Source organism: Chelonoidis abingdonii, chromosome 1 (assembly GCF_003597395.2).
Source record: "Chelonoidis abingdonii isolate Lonesome George chromosome 1, CheloAbing_2.0, whole genome shotgun sequence".
NCBI classification, from domain to species: domain Eukaryota; kingdom Metazoa; phylum Chordata; order Testudines; family Testudinidae; genus Chelonoidis; species Chelonoidis abingdonii.
In genome coordinates, this window is record NC_133769.1 from 317,601,885 (window position 1) to 317,628,484 (window position 26,600).

Consider the following 26,600-nt stretch of genomic DNA (forward strand, 5'->3'; position numbering starts at 1 on the left):
AGTGCTGGTCACTGTCAGTGTGGACACACTGCAGCGCTGGCCGTACACAGCTGTATGACCACAGCTGTAACTGCCAGCGCTGCAAAACTGTAAGTGTAGACAAAGCCTTTGTTCTTGAAGTGAACACTATTATACCACCCCTGCTGTGAGCCTTAAGTTGTAATTGATAAAATGTAAACAAACATTATAAGCCCTTAAGTGACTTTCACTTCATTGTAACAGCAACGGCTCCTAGGAACAGAGCCCCACCCTCTGTGATGAAAGGGTCGGGAGTCAAACAAATTAGCACACACTCCGAAAGTGGTGGAGACAGTAAATTAAAACATGGTTAAGGTATGAAATGTATGTTAATGAATGCTTGATGTACATAAATGGTTAGGGAGGTGCCAGCCTAGAAAGAGAGTATCCATCTGCGGAAGAATGTGTCAAGTGGACCACCAGACAACCCCCGGAGGGTAAACTGGGATCCATCCCAACAGCTGGAAGGATGAAAAACACAAACTTTGGACAGTGTGGAGGCACTAGGAATGCGCCATCTGCTGATTGAGCCAGCAACAGCAGGATGAAACAGCTCCCATAGACTAACATAGGAATTAATTCCTATAAGAATGGACTCTAAAGACTGAGGACTTTGAGTCTCTAGTTCTGCTGCCAACCTCCAAGAGCATCAGGTGCATCTGACACAGACTCGGCTCCATCCTTATGACTAAGATACCTGGCCAGTAACTTCGCATGAGCAACTTCTAGGCTGGTAATTATAACGCCTATACAGAATTTAAATAAATAATTGTGTGAATGAGTGTGTGTGTGTGTGTGTATAGGGAATAAGTAGTGATAGAAATAAGTAGTTAAACGTTTACTTTTATCTTTTGTTTTATTATTATATTTACAATAAAGATGGCATCTTTGCCTTACCCCTCTTAATAAGACCCTGCTGGTTTGTATTCTATTGGTATAACATGCTGTAACACACTCCATATGCAGTCCCAGGAAGAGAGGAGAAGGTGCATTAATCCACCTTTATGCCCTTAGGATTCTAGGCTGCTCTGGGAGACAGTGTGGCCACTGGTGTAAATTAGAATAGCTATGGACTACTCTAATATATGGGAGCCACCCATCCGGAAGGCACAATGGTGACCTGAAGCCACCTTTTTGCTCTCTATTTTGCCCTGCACCTTCCGAGTTGCCCTTCTAGGAGGTACAGAACAGAATCTCAACCCAAACAATATTTAAACTTGGATGTAAAATTTATGCTTCAAAAAAATTACAGTGTTTCCATAATGTATGACTGCAGGTAGGTTTTACTGCAATTCTACACTCCACAGAAAATGCCATACTAGATCAGATCAGTGCTCCATCTAGCCCTGTATCCTATACCAAGAGTAGTTAGTACCACGTGCTCTGGAGGAAGCTGCAAGAAATCCGAAGTGGGTATATATGGAATAATCTGCCCATAGTGGAAGTTTCTTTTAACTCTCTTTATTAGATTGATTTATGCCTTGAAACATGAGGGTTTATATCCCTTTCAGATTTCTATTTCAAATATTTTTTTTATTGTGGAAATAACAGAGTGTATGCTCCAACTAAAAAAGCATCTTGCTATTTCAGTTACAATAAACCATGGATAGTGAAGTGTTCTGCTTTTCCAGTGCCTGTCTAAAACTGGGATGAGAATGAGAGTAAATTTGTTTAGGTTTAATCCAGATCAGTCAGATCATATGGGAATGGTATAAAATGATGATCTTTCTCTGGCTTCTCACAATCATTTGTTTTCATATTATTTTTTGCATTGTTCTTCCAAAAATATAACTATTTGGTACATGCTAGTATCTACCAGTTGCTTTTTAAAGTATTCAGTGGTATAATCCCAGATATTTTAAGCTTTTCACTTTGCCCCCATATTTACTAATGTCTGCAAAAACAATGTTTTGGAAATTCAAACTGACAAAGACATCAGTCAGCACTGTGGGCTACTAACGTACGTTTAACTATTACCAAATCAGCCTTGGTGTGCCCTCCTCTTCTCGTGACAGGAAATATCTCTAAAACTGACTCATTTTAACGGCGCCATTGGATGACAGAAATAATGAGAAACATCTGACTGGACACATGAGTTTAATTAATACATATTTAAAACAATATTCTTCAGGGATATGTGCCATATGGGAGAAACCAGAAAAGAAGCTTACCCTTCAGAGTGTTGAGTACCCTCGACTTCCATTAAAAGCTTTGGGAATTGAGAGCCCTTAAACACCTTACAGGAGCCAATTGGCACATCATGGGATATAATTCCAGCAGGCATGATGAAACCATGTGAAAATTCAGAAAGTAAAGGCTTCTTTACTTGTAATTTAACTTTTTTACAGTTCTTGATTTAGACCAAAGATCAGAAAAATATGCAATGCAGAGAAGTTAAGAAACAGCTGCACTATTGTGCATAATGCTTTGCTCAGTCCATACACTTGTATACAAACATAAGAATGGCCATATCGGTTCAGATCAATAGTCTACCTAGTCCCATATCCTGTCTTCTGACAGTGACCAGTGCCAGATACTTCAGAGGGAATGAACAGAACAGGGCAATTATTGAGTGATCCATTCCCTTTCGTCCTGTCCCAGCTTCTGACAGTTAAAGGTTTAGGGACATGGGGCAGACCAGGCCATGGGGTTGCATCCCTGACCAGCTTGGCTAATAGCCATTAATGGACCTAGCCGCCATGAGCTTATCTAATTTTATTAAACTCAGGTATGGCCTTCACAACATTCCTTGGCAGTGCTGTTGCTGGAATGCCACAGGTTGATTATGCATTGGCTGAAGAAGTACTTCTTTACGTTTGTTTTAAACCTGCTGCCTATTAATTTCATCAGGTAACCCAAGGTTCTTGTGTTATGTAAAGGGGTGAATAACACATCCCTATTGACTTTTTCCATGCCATCCATGATTTTATAGATCTCTATCGTATCCTTCCCCTTACAGTCCTAGTCTTTCTGAAAATCCAAATTCACTTTATAAACTGGATTACCCTTCTCCATATGCTTGTTGTTCCCTGTGAAGAATTCTAATAGATTGGCGAGGCATGATTTTCCTTTATAAAAGCTATGTTGACTCTTCCTCAACAAATGGTGTTCACCTAAGTGTCTGATAATTCTGTTCTTTATTATAGTTTCAACCAATTTGCCTGGTACTGAAGTTAGCCTTACCGGCCTGTAATTGCCAGGATTGTCTCTGGAGCTTTTGTAAAAAATTGGCATTACATTAGCTATCCACCAGTCATTTTGGAACAGAGGCAGCTTTAAGTGATAAGTAACATACCAGAGTTAGTCGTTCTGCAATTTCATATTTGAGTTCCTTTAGAATTCTTGGGTGAATACCATCTGGTCCTGGCATAGGCACTGACTTCTGCTGGCGCCAGTGGGTCCTCGACCCCCTTCTGCCCCTGGCCCAGCCCTGCCCCCATTCCAACCCCTTCCCCAAAGTCTCTGCCCTCTCCTTGCCCCTATTCCAACCCCCTTCCCAAATCCCCGCCCTGGCCTGCCTCTTCCCTGCCTCCTCCCCGAGCGTGCCACGTCCCCACTTCTCCCCCCTCCCTCCTGGAGCTTGTTACACCGCAAAACAGCTGTTTTGCAGTGGCAAGTGCTGAGAGGTAGGCGGAGAAGCGGGGATGTGGTGTGCTAGGGGGAGGAGGTGGAGGTGGAGGTGAGATGGGGCATGGTGGCAAGGAGGGAAGCTTGGCTGCTGCACCCAATTTTTTCCCGTGGGTGCTCCAGCCCCAGAGCACCCAAGGAGTCAGTGCCTGTGGGTCCTGGTGATTTATTATTGTTTAATTTATCAATCTGTTCCAAAACCTCTTCTAATGATGCCTCAGTCTGAGACAGGTCCTCAGATTTATCACCTAAAAAGAATGGCTCAGGTGAGTGAATTTCCCCTACAGCCTCTGCATTGAAGACTGAGGCAAATAATTCATTTAGTGTCTCCACAGCAGCCTTGTCTTACTTGAGTGCTCCATTAGCACCCTGATCTTCCAGTGGCCCCACTGATTTTTTAAGCCTGCCAAACAATGTTTTACTATTAGTTTTTGTATTGTTTGCTAGTTGCTTTTCCAATTCTTTTTTGGCCTGCCTAATTATACTTTCACACTTGACTTGTCAGAATTTATGTGCCTATTTTCCTCAATAGGATTTGACCTCCAAATTTTGAAAGATGTCTTTTTGCCTTTAACTGCCTCTTTTAATCTGCTGTTTAGTCCTGGTGGCAATTTTTGGGTCCTCTTACTGTTTTTGTTTTGATGTTCAAGACAAAATGACATGAGAAATCAGAGACTAATGTTACAACTGAGGTCTTGTCTCTGCTCTTACTGAAGTCAATGGGAGTTTTGCTATTGACTGAGGAGGGAATATTGTAAGAGAAAATATTTTAAAAATGGATTTTTAATAAGTTCAACTCTTTGTATCCTGCCGCAGAGCATGCAAAATAAAATAAAATCAATAAATATAAAAACTGTAAAGCTAAGTTTTAGTGACATTAATTATTAAAAGCTTCAGCCACATATTTAAATTCTGAAAATCAGGAAACAAGGAGAATGACAGTTAGAAAGTGTAAAAGAAGATGCTAGGAAAGAGCAAAGTTCAGGTTATTTGTGTAGATGGGGTGTAATACAGAGCTTAAATTTTCATAAAGGTTTTAGCTCATTCAAAACACATCAGTCAAGACATAAGCAACATTTGTTCCATTTTTTTTTCTTTGTGTGGAATGAATAACTCCCAAACTTAAATTTAATACCTAATGTCTGAATATCTTCTTATATATTCCACTGTTAAACCAGGAGTAACACCATTGCAGAAAACAGACACATAATAGTTCCCATCCCAAGCATCCACAAATCAGGAGTCAGGTCCCCACAAAACTATAAGATTTGTCATAAAAATTGAGATTTTAAAAATAATATATCAGGAGTTCTTTTTATATGCCTGTCATAAAGCATAAGTCCCAATTCTGAACCTTAGCGTCCAAAATGTGGGTGCCTGCATGAAACCTCCAAGCTTAATTACCAGCTTAGATCTGATAGCGCTGCCACCAGCCAGAAATTCCAGTGTCTGGCTCACTCTGGTCTCCCCAAAACCTTCCCTGGGGGACCCCAAGACTCTCAGTCATGCCCTGAGTCTCACACAAAGGGAAATAACCCACTTCCTTCCCCCTCTTTACCTCCTCCCAGATCTTCCCGCCCTGGGTACCTAGGAGATTACCCTGCTTCAATTCCTTGAAACACAAACACAGAGAGATCAGGTTTCTCTCACCCTCACTCGAGTCCCTGCAAATGCAAGCTTTGTACTTAACACAAAGAGATTTTCTCTTCCCCCTTGTCTCTTCCTCCACCAATTCCCTGGTGAGCTGCAGACTCAATCCCCTTGAGGCCCAACTAGGAAAAAAGCCAACAGGTCTTAAAGAAGCTTTTTATAAAAAGAAAGAAAAAGACATAAAATGGTCTCGTATCAAGGTGACAATATACAGGGTCATTGGCTTAAAAGAAACAAAATGAATAAACAGCCATTCCAAGAAAGAAATACAATTTAAACATTCCAGCAAACTACACACATGTAAATACAAAAAAACAATATAAGCCTATTGTCTTCTACCTTTGTGCTTACACTTGGAAACAGAAGATTAGAAAGCCTGGAGATAGAGAGATCACTCTCAGAGCCGAGAGAGCAACAGAACGAGACAAAAAAGACACACCCAAAACTTCCCTCCTGGAGATTTGAAAACTCTTGTTTTCTGATTGGTCCTCTGGTCAGGTATTTGGTTCCCTTTGTTAACCCTTTACAGGTAAAAGAAACATTAACCCTTAGCTATCTGTTTATGACAATGCCTTCAGGCTTTTTAGTTTTTAGGGTTCTCAAGTTTATGTTTGCCACCATGAGGGCTAGAAACTTACCATTTTTTTAAATGAAAGCTGAGATTCTAATGTGTTCACATGACTCAAGGGTCCAGGACTTTCAAAAAAACACCAAATGTTGTGAGACACACAATTGAACTGTGAGAGTTTTTGGACACCAGTGTAAAAGTGGAGTAAATGAGATAAGAATCAGGCTATGTGAGTGCATTCTCTCACGTCCTCATTCCATCTGTTCCTTCATTTACTTACTCTCGCTCAGTCTCCTTTCTTATCCATTTCATAACCCACATTGATTATTTCTGCTACTCACTCTTTCTTTTCACTGTTCCCCATCCTTTCCAGCTCCCTCATTTCATGGTATATGCTTGTATGTGAAAGACAGGGAAAGAAAGAGAGAAGAGAATAGGGAAGAGAGAGAGAAGGACATGGTGAAATGAAACCTGTTCCTAATCCCCACAGTGGTGCTGTATAAGGTAGTAACTACGAGAAAGGAACCAAGACACTTTCTCTGTTGGATCATATGAACTGGAATCATAAACTCCCTGAACATTAAATCTCAACAAATGAGGGTCAATCCATCATCATCATATCCACTCATTATACTCCACACCCGAACATAGCCACTTTATGAACTTCATACCCTCATATCTCAAAGTACTTTGACCCATCAATCTTTTACCCCCAATCAGAGATATTACAGATTATGTATTCCTTATGCCAGTTGATCTTAAACCAAACTTTGCACCCTTGATAATCTGTATGTTATTCCCTGATAACCAGAAACTTCTATGCTTAAACTCTGTACCGGTCACTTTTTTTTTTTTGACATCATTGTAATAAAATTTTTATCTCTGAGCAGCAAGCACCTGTCTGTGTTTGCTGCATCCCAGCAGGGGTGCGGGCAGCCATGCAAATGCCCAGGGCCAGCTCTAGCCATTTCACTGCTCCAAGCATGGCAGCACGCTGCGGGGGGGCGCTCTGCTGCTTGCTGGTCCCGCCGCTCTGGTGGACCTCTTGCAGGCGTCCCTGTGGAGGGTCCGCTGGTCCCGCCGCTCCAGTGGACCTTCCGCAGGCGTGCCTGCGGATGCTCCACTGGAGCCAAGGGACCAGCGGACCCCCCGCAGGCACGCCTGCGGGAGGTCCACCAGAGCCGCCTGCCGCCCTCCTGGCAACCGGCAGAGCACCCCCCACGGCATGCGGCCCCAAGCACACGCTTGGTGCGCTGGGGCCTGGAGCAGGCCCTGCAAATGCCCTACTTAGAGAGGATCCTGATTTTGAAGAATCCTGGGGAACAAGCAACCATAATATTCGGCTGGTTTTGATAAAACTTGGCAGTGTAGGGCTCAGGAGACATACTTTTCCAGGTCTGTCATCTCTAATACCAATATTGATTACGGGGCTGGAGGACTGAATTAAGAGTAAAGATTAAAAGAACCCAACGTAGATAATTTGAAATGAAGCCTAAAATGGAAGGCATAATAATTATCAACAGCAATTTAGAAAAAAGTAAACACAATGAAGGGAACAAAGTTATTCAGAGTACTAAAAGGAACTGTAATTAGGAGTAGTGGTATATTGAAGAAAAAATATAAACTGAATATCATTGCAAGTGGGATCTTTTATACCAGTGTTTCCCAAAGGGTGGATGCTGACTCATCAATGTGCCACAGAAAGATCTAGATAAGTCACCACAGTCAGGGTAGATTAACCCACTACTGGGCCCTAATATGATGGAGAGGCAGCCAGGCCAAATCTGAACAGCACTGCCCTGGGGCCACAGTAATTGACACACAGGTTCCAAAGGCAAACCACAGACAAGATTTAATCTTTAACCTGCTCCCCCTCCAAAAAAATCCAACCCTTCAAGATTTTTGATCTCTAGAGGTAGAACAGTGTGTCATCTGCACATTGCTGGTACTTGTGTCCTTGTTGTCAGTTTGCCAACTGCCTGTGAACAGTGACTTGCCCAAGGTCACACAGGAAACCTGTGGTAGTGCCAGGAATTGAATGCAGTTCTCCTCACACCCAATCCTCTGGCCACAGGACCGTCTGACTTCTCCTCCCACTGGAGAAGCTTTTGGCCCACAACACAAAACGCTGTTATTTAAATACACACCCCAGTAAACGTGCCCCTTTCACTCTGCCCGGCCTAGGCACCAGCTGGCTCCCGCTTGCGTAACACGAGGCCAGGCCTCCCCATGGGAATCGATCCCGGAACCAGTTCCCTTGGATACTGTTTCCAGACGGAAAGTTGAGCAGGGACCCATGCCAGGAGGGGGGCTGGTTAGAGGCGCGGACACGTCGACCGTCGCTCTCTAGACTCTGGGCTGCCGAGATGTGGAGCCGCGTCTCTGCCGTCGGGAGCCGCACACGTGGCGCCTGCCGCTGCCGCCTCCTCTCCTACCCCCGGGGCGCCCAGGACCGGGGACCAGGCAGGTGAGCTCCCCGCGCTGCCCCGCGTGGAGCGGGTCCCTGAGCGCGTGTCCGTCAGGCCGCTCCGGGTGCCGAGACTTGCCAGTAGCGGCCCCGAGAGGCCGCCGGCCGCGCCCGCAGTGGGAGAGACTCGCCTGAAACGCGGTTCGGTCTGTGCCGGCGGCACCCGGCCGGGATCCCCGAGCTGCGCCTTTCCGGGAGCGACTGAATTGGCGGGGATTTGCCGCGGCCAGTGGTACAGGGACACGCCCGCCCGAGAGCCTGGCCCGCGGCTTTTGACAAGCGCCACCACAGAATTTTCTTGTTCGGCCTCCCAGCGCTCCGGGGAATCTTCTGCTGTTTCCTGGGGGTGGCCCGACTAGTGCGGTGACATCAGTGCTGGCTGACATTTAGCCCAGGCCCACTCCATTGACCTCAGTGGGACGCAATGGGAGTAGGCGGGTCTTCGTGTGGCTTTTTTACAGAGCAGCAACCCGGCAGGTGTGTTTTCTGAGGCTACTTTTAACTAATTTTCTGACCTGGTTTTCAAGTGAAGTCCAGAAGGGACCATTGGCTCATCTAGTCTGATTGTCTATATACCACAAGCCTTTACATTTCATTGTTACCTCTGTCTTGATCCCAACAGCTTGTGTGGCTAAAGGATCTCTCCCAGAAAGGCATCCAGTCTTAGCTTGGAGACACCAAGAGACTGAATGAGCCCCTTCCCTTAGTACAGGGGTTGGCAATCTTTCAGAAGTGGTGTTCCGAATCTTCATTTATTCACTATAATTTAAGGTTTTATGTGCCAGTAATACATTTTAATGTGTTGAGAAGGTCTTTTTCTATAAGTCTATAATATATAACTAAACTATTGTTGTATGTAAAGTAAATAAGGTTTTAAAAATATATTTAAGAAGCTTCATTTAAAATTAAATTAAAATGCAGAGTCCGCTCCCCGCCCGACTGGTGGCCAGGACCTGGGCAGTGTGAGTGCCATAGGTTGCCTAGTGCTGCCTTAGTAGTTTGTTTCAGTGGTTACTCCTCCTCCTCCACTTCCAAAAAAATTTGCTTTATTTCTAATTTGAGTTTGCCTGACTTCAGCTTCCTGCCATTTTTTTAATGCTTTTTTTCATTAGCTTAAAGAGTCTTTTGAACCCAGTATTTTCTCCCTCTGAAGGTGCTGAAACACTGTAATCAAGTCACTTCAGTCTTTTTGATGAGCTGAACAGACTGAGCTCTCTGTATCTCACTGTAAGTCCTGTGAATCACTTCTACGGCTCTTTTCTTCACCCTCTCTTTTTTCACATTGTTTTTAAAATGTGGACATCAGAACTGTCCACAGTATTCCAGCAACAGCATGCCATGTACAGAGGTAAAATCACCTCCCTGCTTCTACTCGCTGCTTCCTTCTTTCTACAGCTGAAGAACGCATTGGCTCTTTCTGCTGCAGCATCACAATGGGAGCTCATGTGCAGTGTTGCTTTTCAACTATAAGCCCAAAATGTTTAAGGTATTTGTCCTCACAACGGTGGGGAAAGTACTAGTATCCCAATTTTTACAGATGGGAAACTGAGATACAGCAAGACCAAAAGCTTATTCTAAACCAGAAGTTATACAGGTATATGGTAAGCTGTGAATTTATGCCCTTGTGTTTATACCAGTATCAGTCCTGGAGTGGACTCTCCTAGTGTTTCTCTCTGGTTTAGCCCCTATTGCTCTGGAAGCAGTTTAGGATTTAAAACACTACTTAGGTACCAGTATGATAGTAGAGATGTCATGAAGTGTTTTCAAGGGCAGCTCATCGCTTCATGTCACTTTCTTTCTCGCTCCTCAGGGTCATTTGTGGTAGGTCTTCTCATCCAAGGCAGTAGACTGCTCAATGAGCTGGTAGTGCTGCCAGAGAACGGGGCTGCACATTATTAGCATCCATCCACCGTTGGTGTCCCTTGTGATGTAGCTTATCATATACAAAAGTAAAAAAGTATCATGTCTCTTCTTCTAACTTGTAACTCCAAACTGCTGTATATATTTGTGGTCTCATTAGCACTTAAAGTGTGTGTGCGTGGGAGCAATAAAGCAATGCTGTCTGTTGGTACAGATGTATGCCCAAAGCATTGGATAAAAATGAGCATGGTTTGGAAACCAGTATATTTTACAGGGCACGGGAAACATTTAATTGCTTCCAATAAGAATTATATTGTGTGTGTGTTTTTATCTATATCTATCTATATCTATCTTTTTTTACTTCAGAACTGCCTGTTTTCCATCTTGAATAAACTACACAAGCAAGGTATCCTAATAATGGAAGGATATCCTCTTTCTGTACAGTTTTGAATGTTTGGAGGGTATTTTGAAGAACTGGTAATGCAAAGTATATAATATAGTAGTTACTGTAAGTGGCTACAGCTTTCCCATGTTCATTTCTAAACTGCTCCTAATGCTTCATGCAGGGAGCAAATAATTACTTCCAATAAGTAATGTAAAATGAGCTGATGGGAAAAGATGCTTTTTGGGGAAAAATTATGGAGAGACTGAATTGTAGTGGATAATAGCAAAGTCTGCTTGATGTAAGTCAGAAGGCTTTCCGCAGCCTCCTTGATTAACGGGGTTGTGAAGTGTTACATAGTTTTTTTTGTTCACAGCATGCTTTTTTCACGGATGTTGTTGGTTTATGCCTGTTTAATTTTCTTTGTAGTATACTAATGTTTGGAATATATGTAGGTGCTTTTAAGCAGTCCATGAAGACTTACTTTGTACCGTTGCTGTGCTTACTCTGCTTAATATGTCAAAATGATGAGACTGAAAATGTTGAGTGAGTGTGAAAAATATTCTAATGGATATGTGTGGCATTTGTAGTCATCTTTTGTTTTCCTAGAGTTCTAACGTGTTTACCTGTCAGACCTTAGTCACTGATTTTTCTGGTGAGGTTCTGAAGTTACCTGGTTTTCCAGTAGCTTTAACAAAGGCACAAGGTCATGGTGTATACCTCAGCCCAAAATGAAGCCCACAGTTTGTCATAGTTATCAAACTCTTGTGGGGATTCCAACATCTCAGCATACTGTTTAGTGCGGAGGGTTACTTGTTGATTCAGTTCATTCATGGAGAAAAGAAAGCTGTTTACGTTATATTGCAGAAACCATAAAGAGTAAATGGTTTATTAGATCTGCCTTCAGAGTACAATTGTACATTCAAGATACCCAGTTCAGTTTGTGCAAAATTAGGCCCAGTCAGTTATGACTAACAAAGCAGTTCTGTGTAATTTGTACCTTTTCCCTTCCTATCTTGTCTAGTAACACACAGCAGTGCTTTAGCACTAGCACTGGATTCTACAACAAGGAAGATGAATCTGCCACTTCTACAGACAGTAGTGCTGAGAAGGCTTCAGAGAATCAGGAGAAGACAACACCAGGAAATGCAAAGAAGAATTTGTTGAACATTATTAGTGAAATGAAAGTAGAATTAAGTTCAAAGAAGACGTTCCAGAAACTAAAAACACTGAAGACCAAGGAGCAAACCAAGGACCAACCAGAAAGTATGGAGAGTGCAAGTAGCATGTTTCAGAAAGCTACAGCAGACAGTAAAGCTAAGAGGTAAAATGCAATATGCACAGTTCAAGTGTTTCTTCTTTGAAGTGGACTCTATTAATCTCTAGGACAAAATATTAGTATGCGCCTGATAAAGTGGGTATTTACCCATGAAAGCTTATGCTCCAGTACGTCTGTTAGTCTATAAGGTGCCACAGGACTCCTTGTCACTTAGGACAAAATAGTTGCATAAAATATCTTTTTCTTTGTATAGAAAAGAATCCTCTATAGGAACAATCCTTTTGGTAATGGCCCAACTGTACCCTGGAAAAAGCAATAACAAATGGAATAGTTGCACTAAGCATGTATATTTGCTACATACTTGTATTCCCGGAATTGAAGCCTCAAAATGAAATATTACTAGCTGTCCACAGACAATCAATTTAAGGGGAGTGAGGGAATTTTCCCTTTGAAATGTCATTACTCAGTTATGAGAAAATGAAATCTGGGAAAAGGAAAAAGTAATTCTCTTTTTAATTGCCTGTCTTTGTACACAATTGATCATATACAGCTAACTTATTAAAAATGTAAATATGCAGATAAACTCAGTTGTTTAGTTACAGTCTGAGAAAATCTTTTATCTGAATAAGGGTTTACTTATAGAAATATATACTCCTGGGGGAATTCTGTACCCTGCGAGGGGCACAGAATTCATACCTTCTGCAGATTTCTTGGCTCCCCTGTAGAAAAATGGGGGAGCCAAGACATCTGTGAAGAACACATGCCCCTTCCATGGCAGCCTGGGCGTGTCTGCTGGGAGCAGCTCGCAGCAGATCACTGTGGGAGGGGAAGAGGGAGGCTGGGCCTGCTTGCGTGCATCCATGGAGAGACATTAAGGAGGTGGGGCTGGGATCCTACCTTAATGCAAATGAGTGAAGGAGACTTAGGGGATGTCTTCTCTGGCAACGCTAAAGCGCTGCTGCGGCATTATAACTACTTTGTTTAGGAAGGGTTGAGCAAAGCGCTTTTCTTTTCTTTTTTTTTTTTTTTGATGGTGGTTCAGTGACATTAGGCTATCCCTGCCATGATTTAAGAACACCAACTCTGCAGTGCCACCAAACCTCTGGCAGTTTTGTGCATCAAGAGACAAACTTGGGCCTCTTCTTTGATAGCATATAACTATTACCTTTAAGTCATTAAAACATAAAATAATCAGTTATAATAAAAAATGGCTTGTGAAATAGTGACTCATAAGACCTTGATTTTTGTTTTTTACCTCTGTTGTCTCTTACAGGAGCAAGCCTCTCCATCCAGAATTGGTGGAAGCTGCCTCTGCTGTTGCATCTTCCTTGCCTTTCGACAGGAATCGGACAGTATCAGATTTACTTGCACAACTAAGGAAGCATGAAGAAGCCACTGATGCACAGAAAAAAGGGGAAACAACTAACATAAGGTCTGTAGATTGAATATTTCCCAATAGTGCTGAAGCCTCTAATATTACACTGTCAAATGTAAGGTGATTGAGGACTTTATATCAGAAAAACTGCTCTAAAAAGATATGCTTGAGTATGTTATCCTTCTTTAAGAAGCTAATAACTGAAGTGCAGTTAGTCTGTTTGTACTTCTGTAACTTTCAAGCCATCCAGCTTGCATCCTTCCTCTAGAACAGCCTTTGAAAATTCTAGTGCCTGCTTTCCCTTGGTTGGTCCGTTGATCTGTCAAAGTATCATTAGATTTATTTTTTGCATCGTCATCAACAATCACGGACATAGAAAGTCTGAAAATTCATCTCTGTGGACTGGTAAATTTTAATGGCTGTGTTTGAAAGCTGCACTAAGTAAAGCAACCTCTATTTTAAGTCCCACCCTACCCTTAAAAAATTTCCAGGCAGCCCAATAAACTCATCCCTTGGCACAGTTCTTTTTTTTTTTTTTTTTTTTCTCTAATGTGGCTTCCGGCAGGCAAACAACACTTATTTAGAAACTGAAGGAATTGTGTATACTGCCCTTCTGTTTGTTTGTTTGTTTGTTTGACTAAAGACAGGCTGCTAACTTATGCTACTGTCAATGTAACAGCTCAGAAAATGCTGAATATAAAGCAGAAAACTGGATCTTCAGCAACTGAGAATGTAGAAGCCTGTGATTATGCAGGTTGGCAGTAACAAACTACAAGTAGCTTATAGATTTATTTTTAATATGTCACATGAAAATAGCTAGATTTGGGGCAAATTCAGATAATGAATTAACTAGTAAAATGATAGGAAATGTGGATTTATAAGACTGATATGAGAAGTTATTTGTGGGGTTTTATAAGGATTAGTTATAGGGCCTTTTGTGTTCAGTAAATATACCGATGAGTAGCAGAGAAAGTAGCCAGCACTGTTAATGTTTGCTGCTGGTATATACCATTTCCATCAGTGAAAACTAAGGAGGATTGTGACACAGTCTAGATGGTTACAAATAAACAAAATGGTGGGAAGCACAATGGTAGATGAATGTTAACTTCATTAAATATAAAGTAATCCATATTCCTGAGAGAGTGTCTTTGGGAAAGGGAGAAACTATGTAACCTTCCCATACAGGTGGATGAATTTGTAATTCTCAATCAAGAGAGCTAGGGGTTATTGTGGACAGGTAAATGAAGTTCTCTCTCCAGATGCTTAGAAGCGTGTGCGTTTAAAAAAAAGTGGTGGTGGAAACTAAGAAGACACTAGATAATGCACAATAGTATACATTTCCCTAGAGTAATATGTTCAGTTTAAGTCTTCTACTCTCAACAGAAATATAAAACATTCAGAGAGGGTTGATAGAAGTGGTTAGAGATGCTGTGGGTATTGCATACCTTTGGATTATTTAGGTCAGTGGTTTTCAACCTTTTTTCATTTGCAGACCCCTAAAAAATTTCAAATGCAGATGTGGACCAGTGTTCTCTCTCATTTTTCCCACGCGTGTACAGAATGAATTTTGTTATGTGCGTGACATCACCTCCATATTGATGCACATAACAAAATTCATGGGGTGGGGATGGGCTGAGGGGTTTGGAGTGTGTGAGTGGGGCTCAGGGCTGGGGCAGAGGATTTGGGGGCGGGGCAGGGGGGTTTGAGGGCTCTGGGGTGGTGCTGGGGCAGAGAGTTTGGGGGTGAGGGGCTTGAGGGCTCTGGCTGGGGGTTTGGGCTCTGGGGTAAGGCCAGGGATAAAGGGTTTGGGGTGATAGGACCCCCTGCAGCAGCACCTGGGGTGCTGGGGTGGGGAGAGGTTCCTCTCCTCCAGCTGTGGCAGGTCCATGCCAGGGCTGCGGGAGGCTCACCTTTCCCCTGGCCGCAGCACGTCGGGGCAGGTCCGTGCTAGGGCTGGCGGGAAGAGCAACCTCTGCCGGGGGAGAGGCATCTCTCCCTGCTGCAGCCCTGCGCCTCTACATGAGGCTTAATAGGCAGCTGCGCAGCTTAGAGTGAACTTAGGTGCAGACCCCTTTGGGAAATCTTTGTCATAGTCTCTGGACCCCCCTCCCCCCCCGTCCATGGACCTTAGCTTGAAAACTGTTGATTTAGGTGAAAGAGTTAGAGGAGACTTGACTGAGCTGTGTAAAAACAGATCATTTTCTCCATTTAGTTCTTGTATAGCCTTAAGGAAAGGCTAAAGGAAATACTCTTAAGTTAAGATGAACAAACAGGGCGATATTTCTTCCTATTTTGTATAGTGAACACGTGGAATTCATTGCTGTTGGATGTTGAGGCAAAGTTTGTGGCTGGATTTGAATGGATTAATTGCTTGCAACTAGGACTTGGTTAAATTTACCAGTGATAGGTTTGAAAGAGGCCCCACAAGTAAGACTTTGGGCAATGCCCTGGTGAGAAGCCCAGCATTCCTTGCTACAAGCTGCTGGGAAGGGTATTTGTTTCTTGGTCCCTGTTTGGGGTGTGAGGAGGTTCTGTGTTTAGCATACAGATTGTGCTACCCTCCACCTACTGAAAAGGAGAGGGAACTTGGTCTTTACTCCTCATTCAAGACCCTCTGGCTTCCCTAAGTGGGTAGGGTGTTTGCTCTTCCTTCCAGGAGCTGTGAGAAGTAGTAGTTCTACTCTACTGTACCATTCTGTGGGTTTTTAGAATCCCTGCTGTTCCCAAGGAATAGTTCCAGAGCTTGCTATTCTGCTGCTCATAGCTTTCCCAAGTAGCAGCAGCAACATGAATTTGACAGTTTCACTCCCTCCTACAGAGTTCAGAATAGAAGCAGTGAAAACTAACTAGGTTAATTACAGTCTGCTTCTGCTTAGTTTAACTAAGAATTATCAGAGGCACCAGAACAGTCTGTGGTTTGGAAGACCCTGCTATATTAGTGAGCATTTCATTCACGTTTGTCAGGTTAACTTCACAATATCATTATTATTATTTATATTACTACTTTTGCAGTGGCAGCTAGAGAGGGCAGGCCTCAATGTGCTAGATATTGTATATGCCAGATGAAAAGTTAGTTTCTGCCTCAGAGACTTTGCAGTCTAAGTAAAAGGGTTTGAAACAGTTTTTTTAAGTGAAAGCTTGAATCCTGCAGAAATTGAGAGCTGAGGTCCCCACACTGGCCAGTGAAAGCACTGTACTCATTCATAAGTGGATTTTTTCAGCCCTGCTTGCCACTGTGTAAAAGAACTCATTATTTTCTTTATGGAGTGGGAAGAAGTGGTTTTTCTCCCCCGTCCCACATATTCTGTGTTGTACAATTGACTAGTTGCATCATGGCTGGATTACCATTCTTTGAAGCATCAAGTACTGTTTGCCTCTGAGACAAGATAATGGACTAAGTGGATCACTGGTATTATGTAAAACTCTCAGAAATGGATTTAAATAACTGAAATACCTGCACAATCGTAAGAACCGTACAATATAACATTATTACTATAAATCAGAATAGTCAGATTTATGAGGCAATATAAAATGATGATAAAGATAATTATAGCCAAGAAGTCTGAGTGCTTATTGTGCTTTTCATACAGTCTGCCCTCTGGATGTCACTGTTGTACAGTCTTCTCTCGTCAGTTTGTTTTGTAGACATATTGAGGACAGCATGTTCACTAGAAGAGGGGAAAAATTAATGATACAGGATTTTATTTTTTTTAGTGTCGGAAGAAGTTTTGCTTAATGGAAATTACAACACCACCATAGGAAAATAAATTCAGCAATATTAAAGGTTAGAATTAAATCAACAGAAGGAAAGGAATTCCGAACTAAAGCTAAAATGCATCCTGAATTCTCCTTCTCTTGTTCTTTTTTTAACCCATGTAGTGCACAAGATCATTCCTGTTCAGATATATCTGCAGTACTTACACACAACGGGTTGAATGGGGGATGAAGTTTCAGCTGGAAATCTGACATTCCTTGTTGTGGAAGGAAGTCAGGTCCTAAATATCTTTCTGGTTTTGTTTTTGGTTAATTTCTTGTTTCTTTCTCAATGTGTTAGAAAAAATATGTGTAAGATGAACAACATGATTGGCAAAATACCATGCAATCACTTGTTTTAAAAACTATTATGAAAACATATTTGCACACTTTTCACGCACCAGTGACACAACATCAGGACTCTAGCCATCCAAAATTGTGACACTGTGGACTGTGTGTATTAGATTCCCAGCATAGCCAGAAGAAAGTTTGGCCAGTTGTGCAGACCCTCAAAGAGAACTGATCAGAGGAAGTGTGATCACTACCATTTTAGCATGGTTGCCAAGTAAAACAGTTGGGCTGGGCAGTCTGTGACTTTGCTTCTGGCAAGGGCATACTGCATGATGCTAGTCAGACCCTCAGAAAACTTGTGAAGTCTCTGGATCATCTCTAGCTCATAAATGCCAAGAATAACATTAACAGAAAATAATTACTAAAATAAGAGAGATCCAGAGGAACTGAACTTCTTATGTTAATGTCAGATTTAAAATTAACCTTAGAAAAAATCAAGATTCTGAACATTTTAGGGCATCTGTTTGCTGTAAGTAGTCATTTTGAAGAACTCCTCTGATTTAAACCATCCAAAAGAGTATTTAAATATATACTTTATGATACTCTTCAAGAATCGCAACAGTGGGAATATATATATTGCATTTAGGTATACAAAGCTTTCTTTTTGACCTAATTTGTTTCTGTTCTTTTAATACCACACCTGTTCCCTTGAAAAGAGACTTATCTCTTAAAACCCATGCCCTGTAGTTTAACCGATTTTTATTGTTCTCACTTGCACTGTCCCAAAATCTAATAATGACTTTTGGCTTTTAACAGTCCTTCTCCCTAAAGGCATAGACACAACTTTATATCTAAAGAATTTTATCTAAAGAGTTCTGTCACTGTAACTACAATCCTTGTTGAGGGTAGTAACCAGTGAGAATTGACACACATATATGGCCAAGATTCTCCAACTTTTATCAAAATAATAATTAATAAGGTGTTGCCTTTACCTCTCATGCCCTGACAATATTGAAGGGGGGGAAAACAGCAGCCCAGAACAGTCATTAGTTTTCCCACCTCCTGTGGTAATCTAGCCGTCCAGTCCCAGACCTGGACTTTAGTGTCCACCAGTCTGGTCCTGTCCCAAACCTGGACTTTTGCGTCCAAAGTTTGGGGGCTTACCTGAAACTCCCCCAAGCTCACTACCAGCTTGGATATTCTCGCTGCCACCAGATCAGGAATTAATCTATGGGGCCTGATCCCCCCTTTCCTCCCTCTGGTGTCCCCAACCCTCCCTTGGTGGGACACCCAGATTCCCAATCCCTTGGATGCTAAAAGCAGGGAAAATAACCCCTTCCCCCTCCTTATCAGGCTTGCCTCGCGGCTAACCTGTGTGACCCAAGAAACCAGCTTTTCTGCTTCCCTCAGGACAATGGAGATGCAAAATACCCACAGCTGGGCTCTGCCACCCCCCTTGCTCCAGGAACGAGGGAAAAACTGTAACCACCAGAGAACAGAGAGAATTCTTCGTCTCTTTCCCCGTAGTCTGCTCTTTCCCTGGACCCAAATAGGAAAATAGCCCACAGCCTGGCTTTTCCCTTTGCCTCCCTAGGAAAAGAACTTTCACAAGGTTTAACAAGAAAACTTTATAGAAAAAAAGAAAGAAAATATAAAACAATCATCTTGCATTAAGAAACTCAATACAGGCTCTTGCTTATAAGAAAATATAAAGAAACAGTCTGATTTAAAAGATAGCCCAATTAAACCAGCACAACAAATTAACATACAGGTAAATACACCCCAAAGACCATCATAGCTGAATTACTTTGCGGTTCCTGGGTACTTACAGATGTTTAGAAGAAGTATTAGGAGAGAATTAGAAGAAGACTTGTTTCCTCATAGCTAAGAAAACAACAAAGACCCCGAGTATACAAATTCCCGCCCCTGACTTTAAACAATCCAGTTCTCTGATTGGTCCTCTGGTCAGGTGTTCGGTTACCCTTTTCAGGTAAAAGAAACTTAACCCTTACCTACCTATCCATTTATGACACCTCCCATTAGGACATCATCTGGCCAAGGCCTGCCAGACCTTCCTAAACCAAAGACCTGACTGGATCTCCCTAACTCCAAGCGATAGACAAATCTGTGATCTATGCAAACTACTACTTGCTGAACCTTTCATTAAAAGTTCAGATGCTCTTACAAATCTTAACCATTAGCATGGGAAGGTGGGTGGATGGCAAACTTCTAGTTTCTTAATCAAAACGTGCAGTACCAAGAGGATGTCTAAGTGTATTCTGTTGACACTTTCTTTTTCACCCAAACTTGTAATCTCATATAAAAAAAGAGAAATCAAGTTAATTTGACAAGATCTGTTTTCCATAAACCCTTGTTGAATGGCATTATTTATATTACCTTCCTATAATTCTTGATTAATCAAGTCCATTATCAGTCATTCCAGTGTTTTGGCGAGGATGTATTTCAGCCTGACAGACCTATAATTACCTGGTTCATCCTATTTACTCTTTTTAAATACTGGCACAGTGTTAGCTTACCTTTCTTCTAGAACTTTCCCAGTGTTCCAAAAGTTACTGGAAAATTAACATAAACAGACCAGAGAGCTCCTCAGTCAGTTAACTTGCATCAGAGATTTTAAATATTTGAACCTGTTGATCTAAAAATATCTAACTTTTAGTAGCTGTTGTTTCACATCCTCCGTAGCTACTGTTGGAATGAAAAGTATTCTGTCATCGTGACATAACTACACTGTCTGCCTTTTTCTCAAATACAGAACTTCTGCCTTTTCTGGATTGTCCTTAAGGCTGGGAGTCTTTCAAGGAGGTCCCAGAAGTCATGGATTCCGTGACTTTCCGGGACCTCCATGGCTTTTGCAGCGGCTGGTGCTGCTGACCCCATGGCTGCCCACACCTGCTCGGGTAGCCCCTCGCCCGGAGTGGCAGTAGCACTGACGGGGCCCCGGGCTGGCCCCCACCTGGAGTGTCTCTCTCTCCTCCGCCCCCAGGTCAGGAGCAGCAGCTGTGGCCGCTGGAGCACCCTCCACAGAGCAGCAGCAGCATTCACCAGTGTGCGCCCCGCCCCACAGCACCTAAAATTTAGTTAAGGGTATTTATGGTACAAGTCATGAACAGGTCATGGGACGTGACTTTTTGTTTATTGCCTGGACCTAGCCATAACTTTTACTAAAAATACCTGTGACTAAATCATAGACTTTAATTATCATTGACAATTCTACCATTTCCATATGATTCATATTTATGATCATCAACTTCACCTTTCTTACATTTGTTATAGCTGTTTATTATTTTTTTTATAGCTACTTTCACTTCTCCACTAAATCAGGTTGGTTTTGGACCAGTTTGGCCTTTTTTCTCATTTGTGGAATGTGTCTTTTTTGGCACTTAGTAAAATGTTCTTAAATAATTCCCAATAACCATTTATATTTTTCTGTTTAAAGTCTTCCTCTCAACTGATTGGCTCGTAGCTATTTTCAACTTTTTTAAACTGGCCCTTTTAAAGCACCAAGTATATACCAACTGTTACTTGCATGGACTTTATTCTGTTTGCACGTAAATTGTGATAAAGTTATGATCACTTGTACTTAAGCTACCACTAGTTTTTAGTTCTGCGATCAGTTCCTGTTTGTCAAGGTGATTGCTAATATAGAATGCCCCTGTGTTCAGTTTAACACTTCTTGAGTTAAGAAATTGTCATCTGAAATATTTAGAAATTCTGAGGACTTTTTAGTAGTTGAAGCGTGAGACCTCCAGCGTAAGTTGCTCAGATTGCACTCCCCCAGGATAGTGCATTTTTCCCCTCACATTGTAGATAGGAGCGTAAGGAGATGGTCGTCCTGTTCTCTGGTGTGATTTGGTGGTCTGTAGCAGATACAGAGTAGTATCCCATCTTCTTTTCCATCACTTAATAGATGAAGATGGTTTTCTTCTGTCAGTGACTCAGAAACAGGTAATGCCATTTTTGACATAGAGTGCCTTCCTCCATCCCTTTTGCCCACTCGATCCTTCCTAAATCGGTTTTATCCATTGATTTTTTTTTTTTTTTTTTAACATTCCAATAGTGCAGATCTATCCACTAGGTTTCAGCAATACCAACTAGATTGAAGTTTTGCTTATAGATGAACAATTCCAATTCCTTTTGTTTGTTATCCTGGGTGTATAGGCAATTAAAGAATTTCTTTTCTTCACATTCCTTGGTGCATTGATTGATTAACTTTGTTCTCAACATCTTGATATTCTGTTAAATGGCTACTCATTAGTTTCCATTTTTCACTCTCTACTTTTTTTGTTATTTTAATCCCCTTCTGACTACTCTGGCCAGCCATTCCCCTAGAAAATTGGTTCCCCTGCTGCAGAGATGGAAGCCATCCAAACTATACAGCCCCTTTTCCACATAGAAGGTGAACCAGTGTTCCTCACGCTAAATCCCTCTATCTCCAAGCACAGGATCTGTAGCTATGATCTTTGAAACTCCCCTGTTTGCTGCACATGCTTGCATTAATGTCTAGTGTGTTCTCTGAACATAGTATATGGCAGCATGAAATAAATTAAAAATATTTCAATTTGCAATTCAAAGAATGTTCATCGTTGGATTTTCTCTTCAAGGAATGCAGTAACTGGCATATGCTTGCTAAATTGAAATTTTTTGTTAAATTTAGAAAATAACTGGTAAGTGGGATTTTCTTTTTTCTAAAAAAAATAAGACTTGCATATTCCATGACTTCAGAATGTCAACGGATATTTTGTGGAGATGTCGTCTAGTTCTTTCATATAGTTTGTCCAATATAGGCTTATGAAAACAATTGGGAATAATTTGCCTTATTAAAGCATGTAACTAAGCTTACTACCTTTTCATACTGTGGAATTTTCATTGTTCTACTTGTCTTTTTGATGTCAGCAACGTTATTGCAGACATGAAGATTGGGAAACGCCGTCTCACCCGTGGTGTATCCAGGCCATCCAGTCAGATTTCATTTGATGATGATGATGGGCAAGGTGACATGTTTCAAAGAGGTGTCCTGTCTGAATTTGCTGGAAGTAAAAGGTACTGTCTACTTGCCTGTTTTCTCTTCATGCTCCTTCCCACAATAAAATATTGACCAATTAAGTTTTTAAATTTTAGTAATAAAGAAACACCAATTATACTCCAAAACTTCAAAGTTAAAGAGTTCTCTGTGAATTTCTGTATCTTCCACAAAAATGCTCTGACTCTACATACAGGATACTGTAGAAAACAAAAGAAAATGTGTTTCTAACACTATTTTATAAGTAGTTGTTTTTTCCAAACATAGTATTAAAGTAGATTAGTGTAAGAACATAGTTAATTGTAATAAGCTGATCAAAGTAAATGCAGTTTTTTAGTATTAAACCTGATTGTTGCAAATGTTTGATGCTTGTATATAATCTACTTTTTGACTTCACTGTTTGAGTGGTTTTTTAATGTATCACTCACAATATTTTTGCATCTCATTCTCTATCATGTTATGGGATGGGGAAAAAACTTTAAAGTGCTACTGTCATTTGAAGGAAAACTTTGAAAAATGGTCTGTGTAGAAATATTTCACCAATTGAGTTTTTATTCTTCTTGCTAAGGAAAATAGGAACTTTGCACCTGAGTCATTTCTTGAGTTTACTGTCGCCTCAGGCATGAAAATTGGAACTAATGATTTAAAATGGTTACTTGAGAATTCTCCCTGAAAATGGCAACACCTTTTGCTTTCTTTGTTAATTAACCCAGGTTATTTTTACTCTGTTAAGAGAGCACCCTTACTTTGTTATACTGTAATTAGCTAGTGTCTCATCCTATATTCTGTCCCTAAAACACACAGTCTACGTGGCATCCTCACAGTCACTTGTCTTAGGATATTCTCCCCACATTTCTATTCTCAGTTAGATTATTTCCTTTTAAAAGTAACTAAATCTGACTTTAAGTGGAGTTAGAAGTTGAGAAAACCATGTTTATTGGCATATATGTGGGAAATTTTGAAGGCAGGATTTGCATAACTGAGAAATAAACATTCCTGGGTCAGTAGCTGTACAATATCCTTGCATTCCTTGGCTGAAACAGATTTTTTTCAGTATATCAGAAAATTATGATTTTAAATGAGGAACAAACGGGAGCATATGAATTCTTAAGCTATGTAGATCATAGTGTAAAAACCCAAAGGAGCAATATTCACAGTTATATTCAGAAAACATCTGTAGATGCCAAAATCAGAAAAAATAATATTACTTAGAAACATTTCAACAATTGTCTTATGTAGCCATTAGAAAAGTATGTTGAAGGCAGAGTTTCACGTAGCTGGGAACAGGACATAATGGCTCCACGTCTCAACCCCCCAAATGCAGCAAGTCATGGAGAGGGAATAGACAAGGCTGAGACTGGAGAACAGGGAACTGAACAAGGGAAGAGAATGAGCCCTCACTGACTTGTATGGAAACCTTTTGTCCCAAGGTTTTCAGTGTTCTTGGGAAGCTGTAAATGATGTCAATGTAAGAAGCAGAATAACTAAATGCTTTGTGAATTTTTGAATGGTTCAGTTGCCTGTTACCTTTAGGCTGAGGATATTAATTCATCCTAGGCTGGTACAGACTGAAAGTCTTTTCAGTATGATACAGTGTGACAGTGACGGTACTAGAGTGGATCTCAATAGTGTTTGACTTTGTTTGGAAAAAATTATTGCAACATGTAAATAAGTAATGTAAATGAAAAGCAACTTAGAATATAGACAATAAAAACAACTGATATAGAATTGATCAAACACCTTAAATATTTTAATAAAAGGAAAGTAAAATATGTTTTTGCAATGCATTTGAAAAGATTCCCTTCCTGTCACCAATTATACAAGAGTTCTCTGACTCTCTTAGGTAATGAGGTTATGTTTAGTGTAAAAGTCTTGGTGTAGTTATATAAACTGTTCATTATGCAGATTTCAACTACCAGTCTCAAAGTTCAGATTTTGTCCTGGAGCTGTAAAATTCTAACGGTCAAAAATACACTGTCATTAATGGGTGATGCTGCTTTATAGTAACTTGAACTAGTAACTTTATACTAAATGTTTTGTTCCAAATCCTGCCTACATCTGCTACTAACATTATTGGAAGTTATGAATGGATAGGAAAATGTAATTCCAAATCTGTTTAAATTCCACTTTCTTCTGAGACTGTGTAATTATATTTGGATCTATTTCAGAAAGAGACTGAGTAGCTATGTTAGTAATATGTAATATGACAAGATCAGGTTTGCCATAGTAGTTGTGGCCTTCAGAACTCTGCTGGAAAGCAGAAGGATGAAATTTAAGGGCAGAAAGGCAAGTGTTGCTCGGGCAACAATGAATATGTAATAACACAAACGAAGAACACTAGAATTTCATTAGAAATGTACCCAAACAGGAAAGGTTAAATGTTTAAAGGAATCATTTGTTCTAAATTACAATAAACTTTTTTTCTTGTTTGTTTTTGTATTTATCTGAAAATTCACTTTGACTGGTTGAGGGGAGAAGACCAGCTGTTTGAGTTTTTAATTTATAATCCAAATATTAGTTTGTCTGCTCTTATTAAAGATGTTGCTTGTTGAATATCTTTCTTTTTTTTAATAAAGAATCCTATTAAGTGCGAAGCTGCTGTTGTGCAAAAAAAATCCAAATATATTTTATTATCCAGAAAAGAGCCCAGAAATGACAGACTGTTTAGACTATAGCTTATCACAACAGTTTGAGTGTTAGTCATGTGGCAGAGAGGAAAGGGTGGATACATAATCTTCCAAAAAGACTGTTTACTTCATAAATCAGGGTTAGTTTGATTTATCTGTTGTCTTTTTTTTTTTTTTTTCCCCCTGAATTGTGAAATATTTTGTGGAGTAGAACAAAAACATAAAAAAACCCCAAGGAATGCACTTTCTAAGAACTATCTGCTACTAAGGTACCATGGACTGATAGCATTTGACTTTATGAAGGTTTCTAAATATATGAATAGGAATAAATCAAATGTAAAATAATGGCAATTATGCTAATTACCTCACTGGAAAATGTGGTGGGAATCTGGCTCCAGTGCTTCATTAATTGCATTATACAGCAGTAACTCAAATGCAATGATTTGTCTTTTGGTTACCAAGTCTAAAGATTTAGTATAATGATAAATATGTTGGTATTTTTTGTTTCCAAGAGATGGCTGACTTTCTCTCTAGAGTTTAATGAGCATATTCTGTGTTTTGTAAATCTAATTTTAAACTGGCTATGTTGTGAAATATCAAAAATCATTTGTCTTCTTCGTTTATAGAAGAGGGCTTCACCTAGGAAGGAGGCTTAACATTTTCCCTGTTTCTTCCACTGTTACAGAAGGGACACCTGAAGCAGGTTAGTGGAAAAGCAACAATAAAAACCCAAATGGAGGAAATTCTTCAAATTATAGAGAAGTTCTCTGTTTCGTGAAAGAGAGGGGTTGGCTACTAGTTTGCTGGTTTCAGACCTGGTCGTAAATTGATGTGTGGTCTAAATCTGGTCATTGGTAGGCAAGACTTCTATACAGTGTTATGGGATAATAGTTTTTTATCCTGTATCAAGACTAATGTACACTAACAGTTATGTGGTAAAGCTGACCCATTGCCACTGTTGCAGGGGAATTTTAGCGCTCATGGAAGAAACACCAACATTTTCTCAGTAGAAATGTATACTTGGTTTACCCTAGTTTTCAGTGGGCATTTGTCCGTATTGCAAAACCATTGCACCAGATCTTGCTCTGAAGAGGTTTGAGACTACAGTCACAGGGGAAATTGGATAGGATTGAAGTGTTGAAGGAAAAACTCGACACCAAGTTTCAGGGTAACTGAGGAGGTGAAAAAGCTGCTTTTCTGAGTTCACCTGCCTCTTTTATTATCTAAGATTACACATGCGCAATTGCACAGCACAAATCAAGATTCTTTACAAAAATCTTCCATCACGAGCTCAACAGCATAGCATGTTGCAAAAACAGCCCCAGCTGCAGACACGGCAGTCCTGTGGGAAACAGCAGAGGGGGGAAGTTACAAAACACTGCCAGATGCAAACAGGGCCGTCTGTGTGAAAGTACAGGGGAGGATGGAGGAAAGCCAAGTTCCTGTGATAAGAAACCGGGTGTGCCCAGCTTGCAGACGAGAACAAAATGCCTCAATAATAAGGTATCCAGGCCTGTGGGCCCGGGGTCATTCCTACAAAGTGTACTGTCCGAACTCTGAGAACCTTACTGTGACCTCCTGGATAAACAATGCCTAGTTTTACCTGGTATAGATAATCCCTCACTTGCATGAACTTCAGACACATACAGAAATCTTATTTAA

The 26,600-nt window shown here is 40.8% G+C and overlaps 1 protein-coding gene across 2 annotated transcripts in view; it reads left to right on the forward strand.

Moving 5' to 3' along the window:
* Nucleotides 1-8,182: 8,182 nt before the first annotated feature.
* Nucleotides 8,183-26,600, forward strand: part of MRPS31 (mitochondrial ribosomal protein S31) — a 39,116-nt gene continuing 20,698 nt past the window's right edge. The window contains exons 1-5 of one of the 2 annotated variants that reach the window (XM_032795162.2): nucleotides 8,183-8,330; nucleotides 11,597-11,896; nucleotides 13,125-13,283; nucleotides 22,185-22,331; nucleotides 25,565-25,641. In XM_032795162.2, the coding sequence (XP_032651053.1) occupies nucleotides 8,230-8,330; nucleotides 11,597-11,896; nucleotides 13,125-13,283; nucleotides 22,185-22,331; nucleotides 25,565-25,641 (784 nt within the window). In that variant the 5' untranslated portion in view covers nucleotides 8,183-8,229. Of the gene's footprint in view, nucleotides 8,331-8,634; nucleotides 8,808-11,596; nucleotides 11,897-13,124; nucleotides 13,284-22,184; nucleotides 22,332-25,564; nucleotides 25,642-26,600 lie in introns of those variants that run through there. The other variant, XM_075061614.1, reaches the window with a different exon arrangement.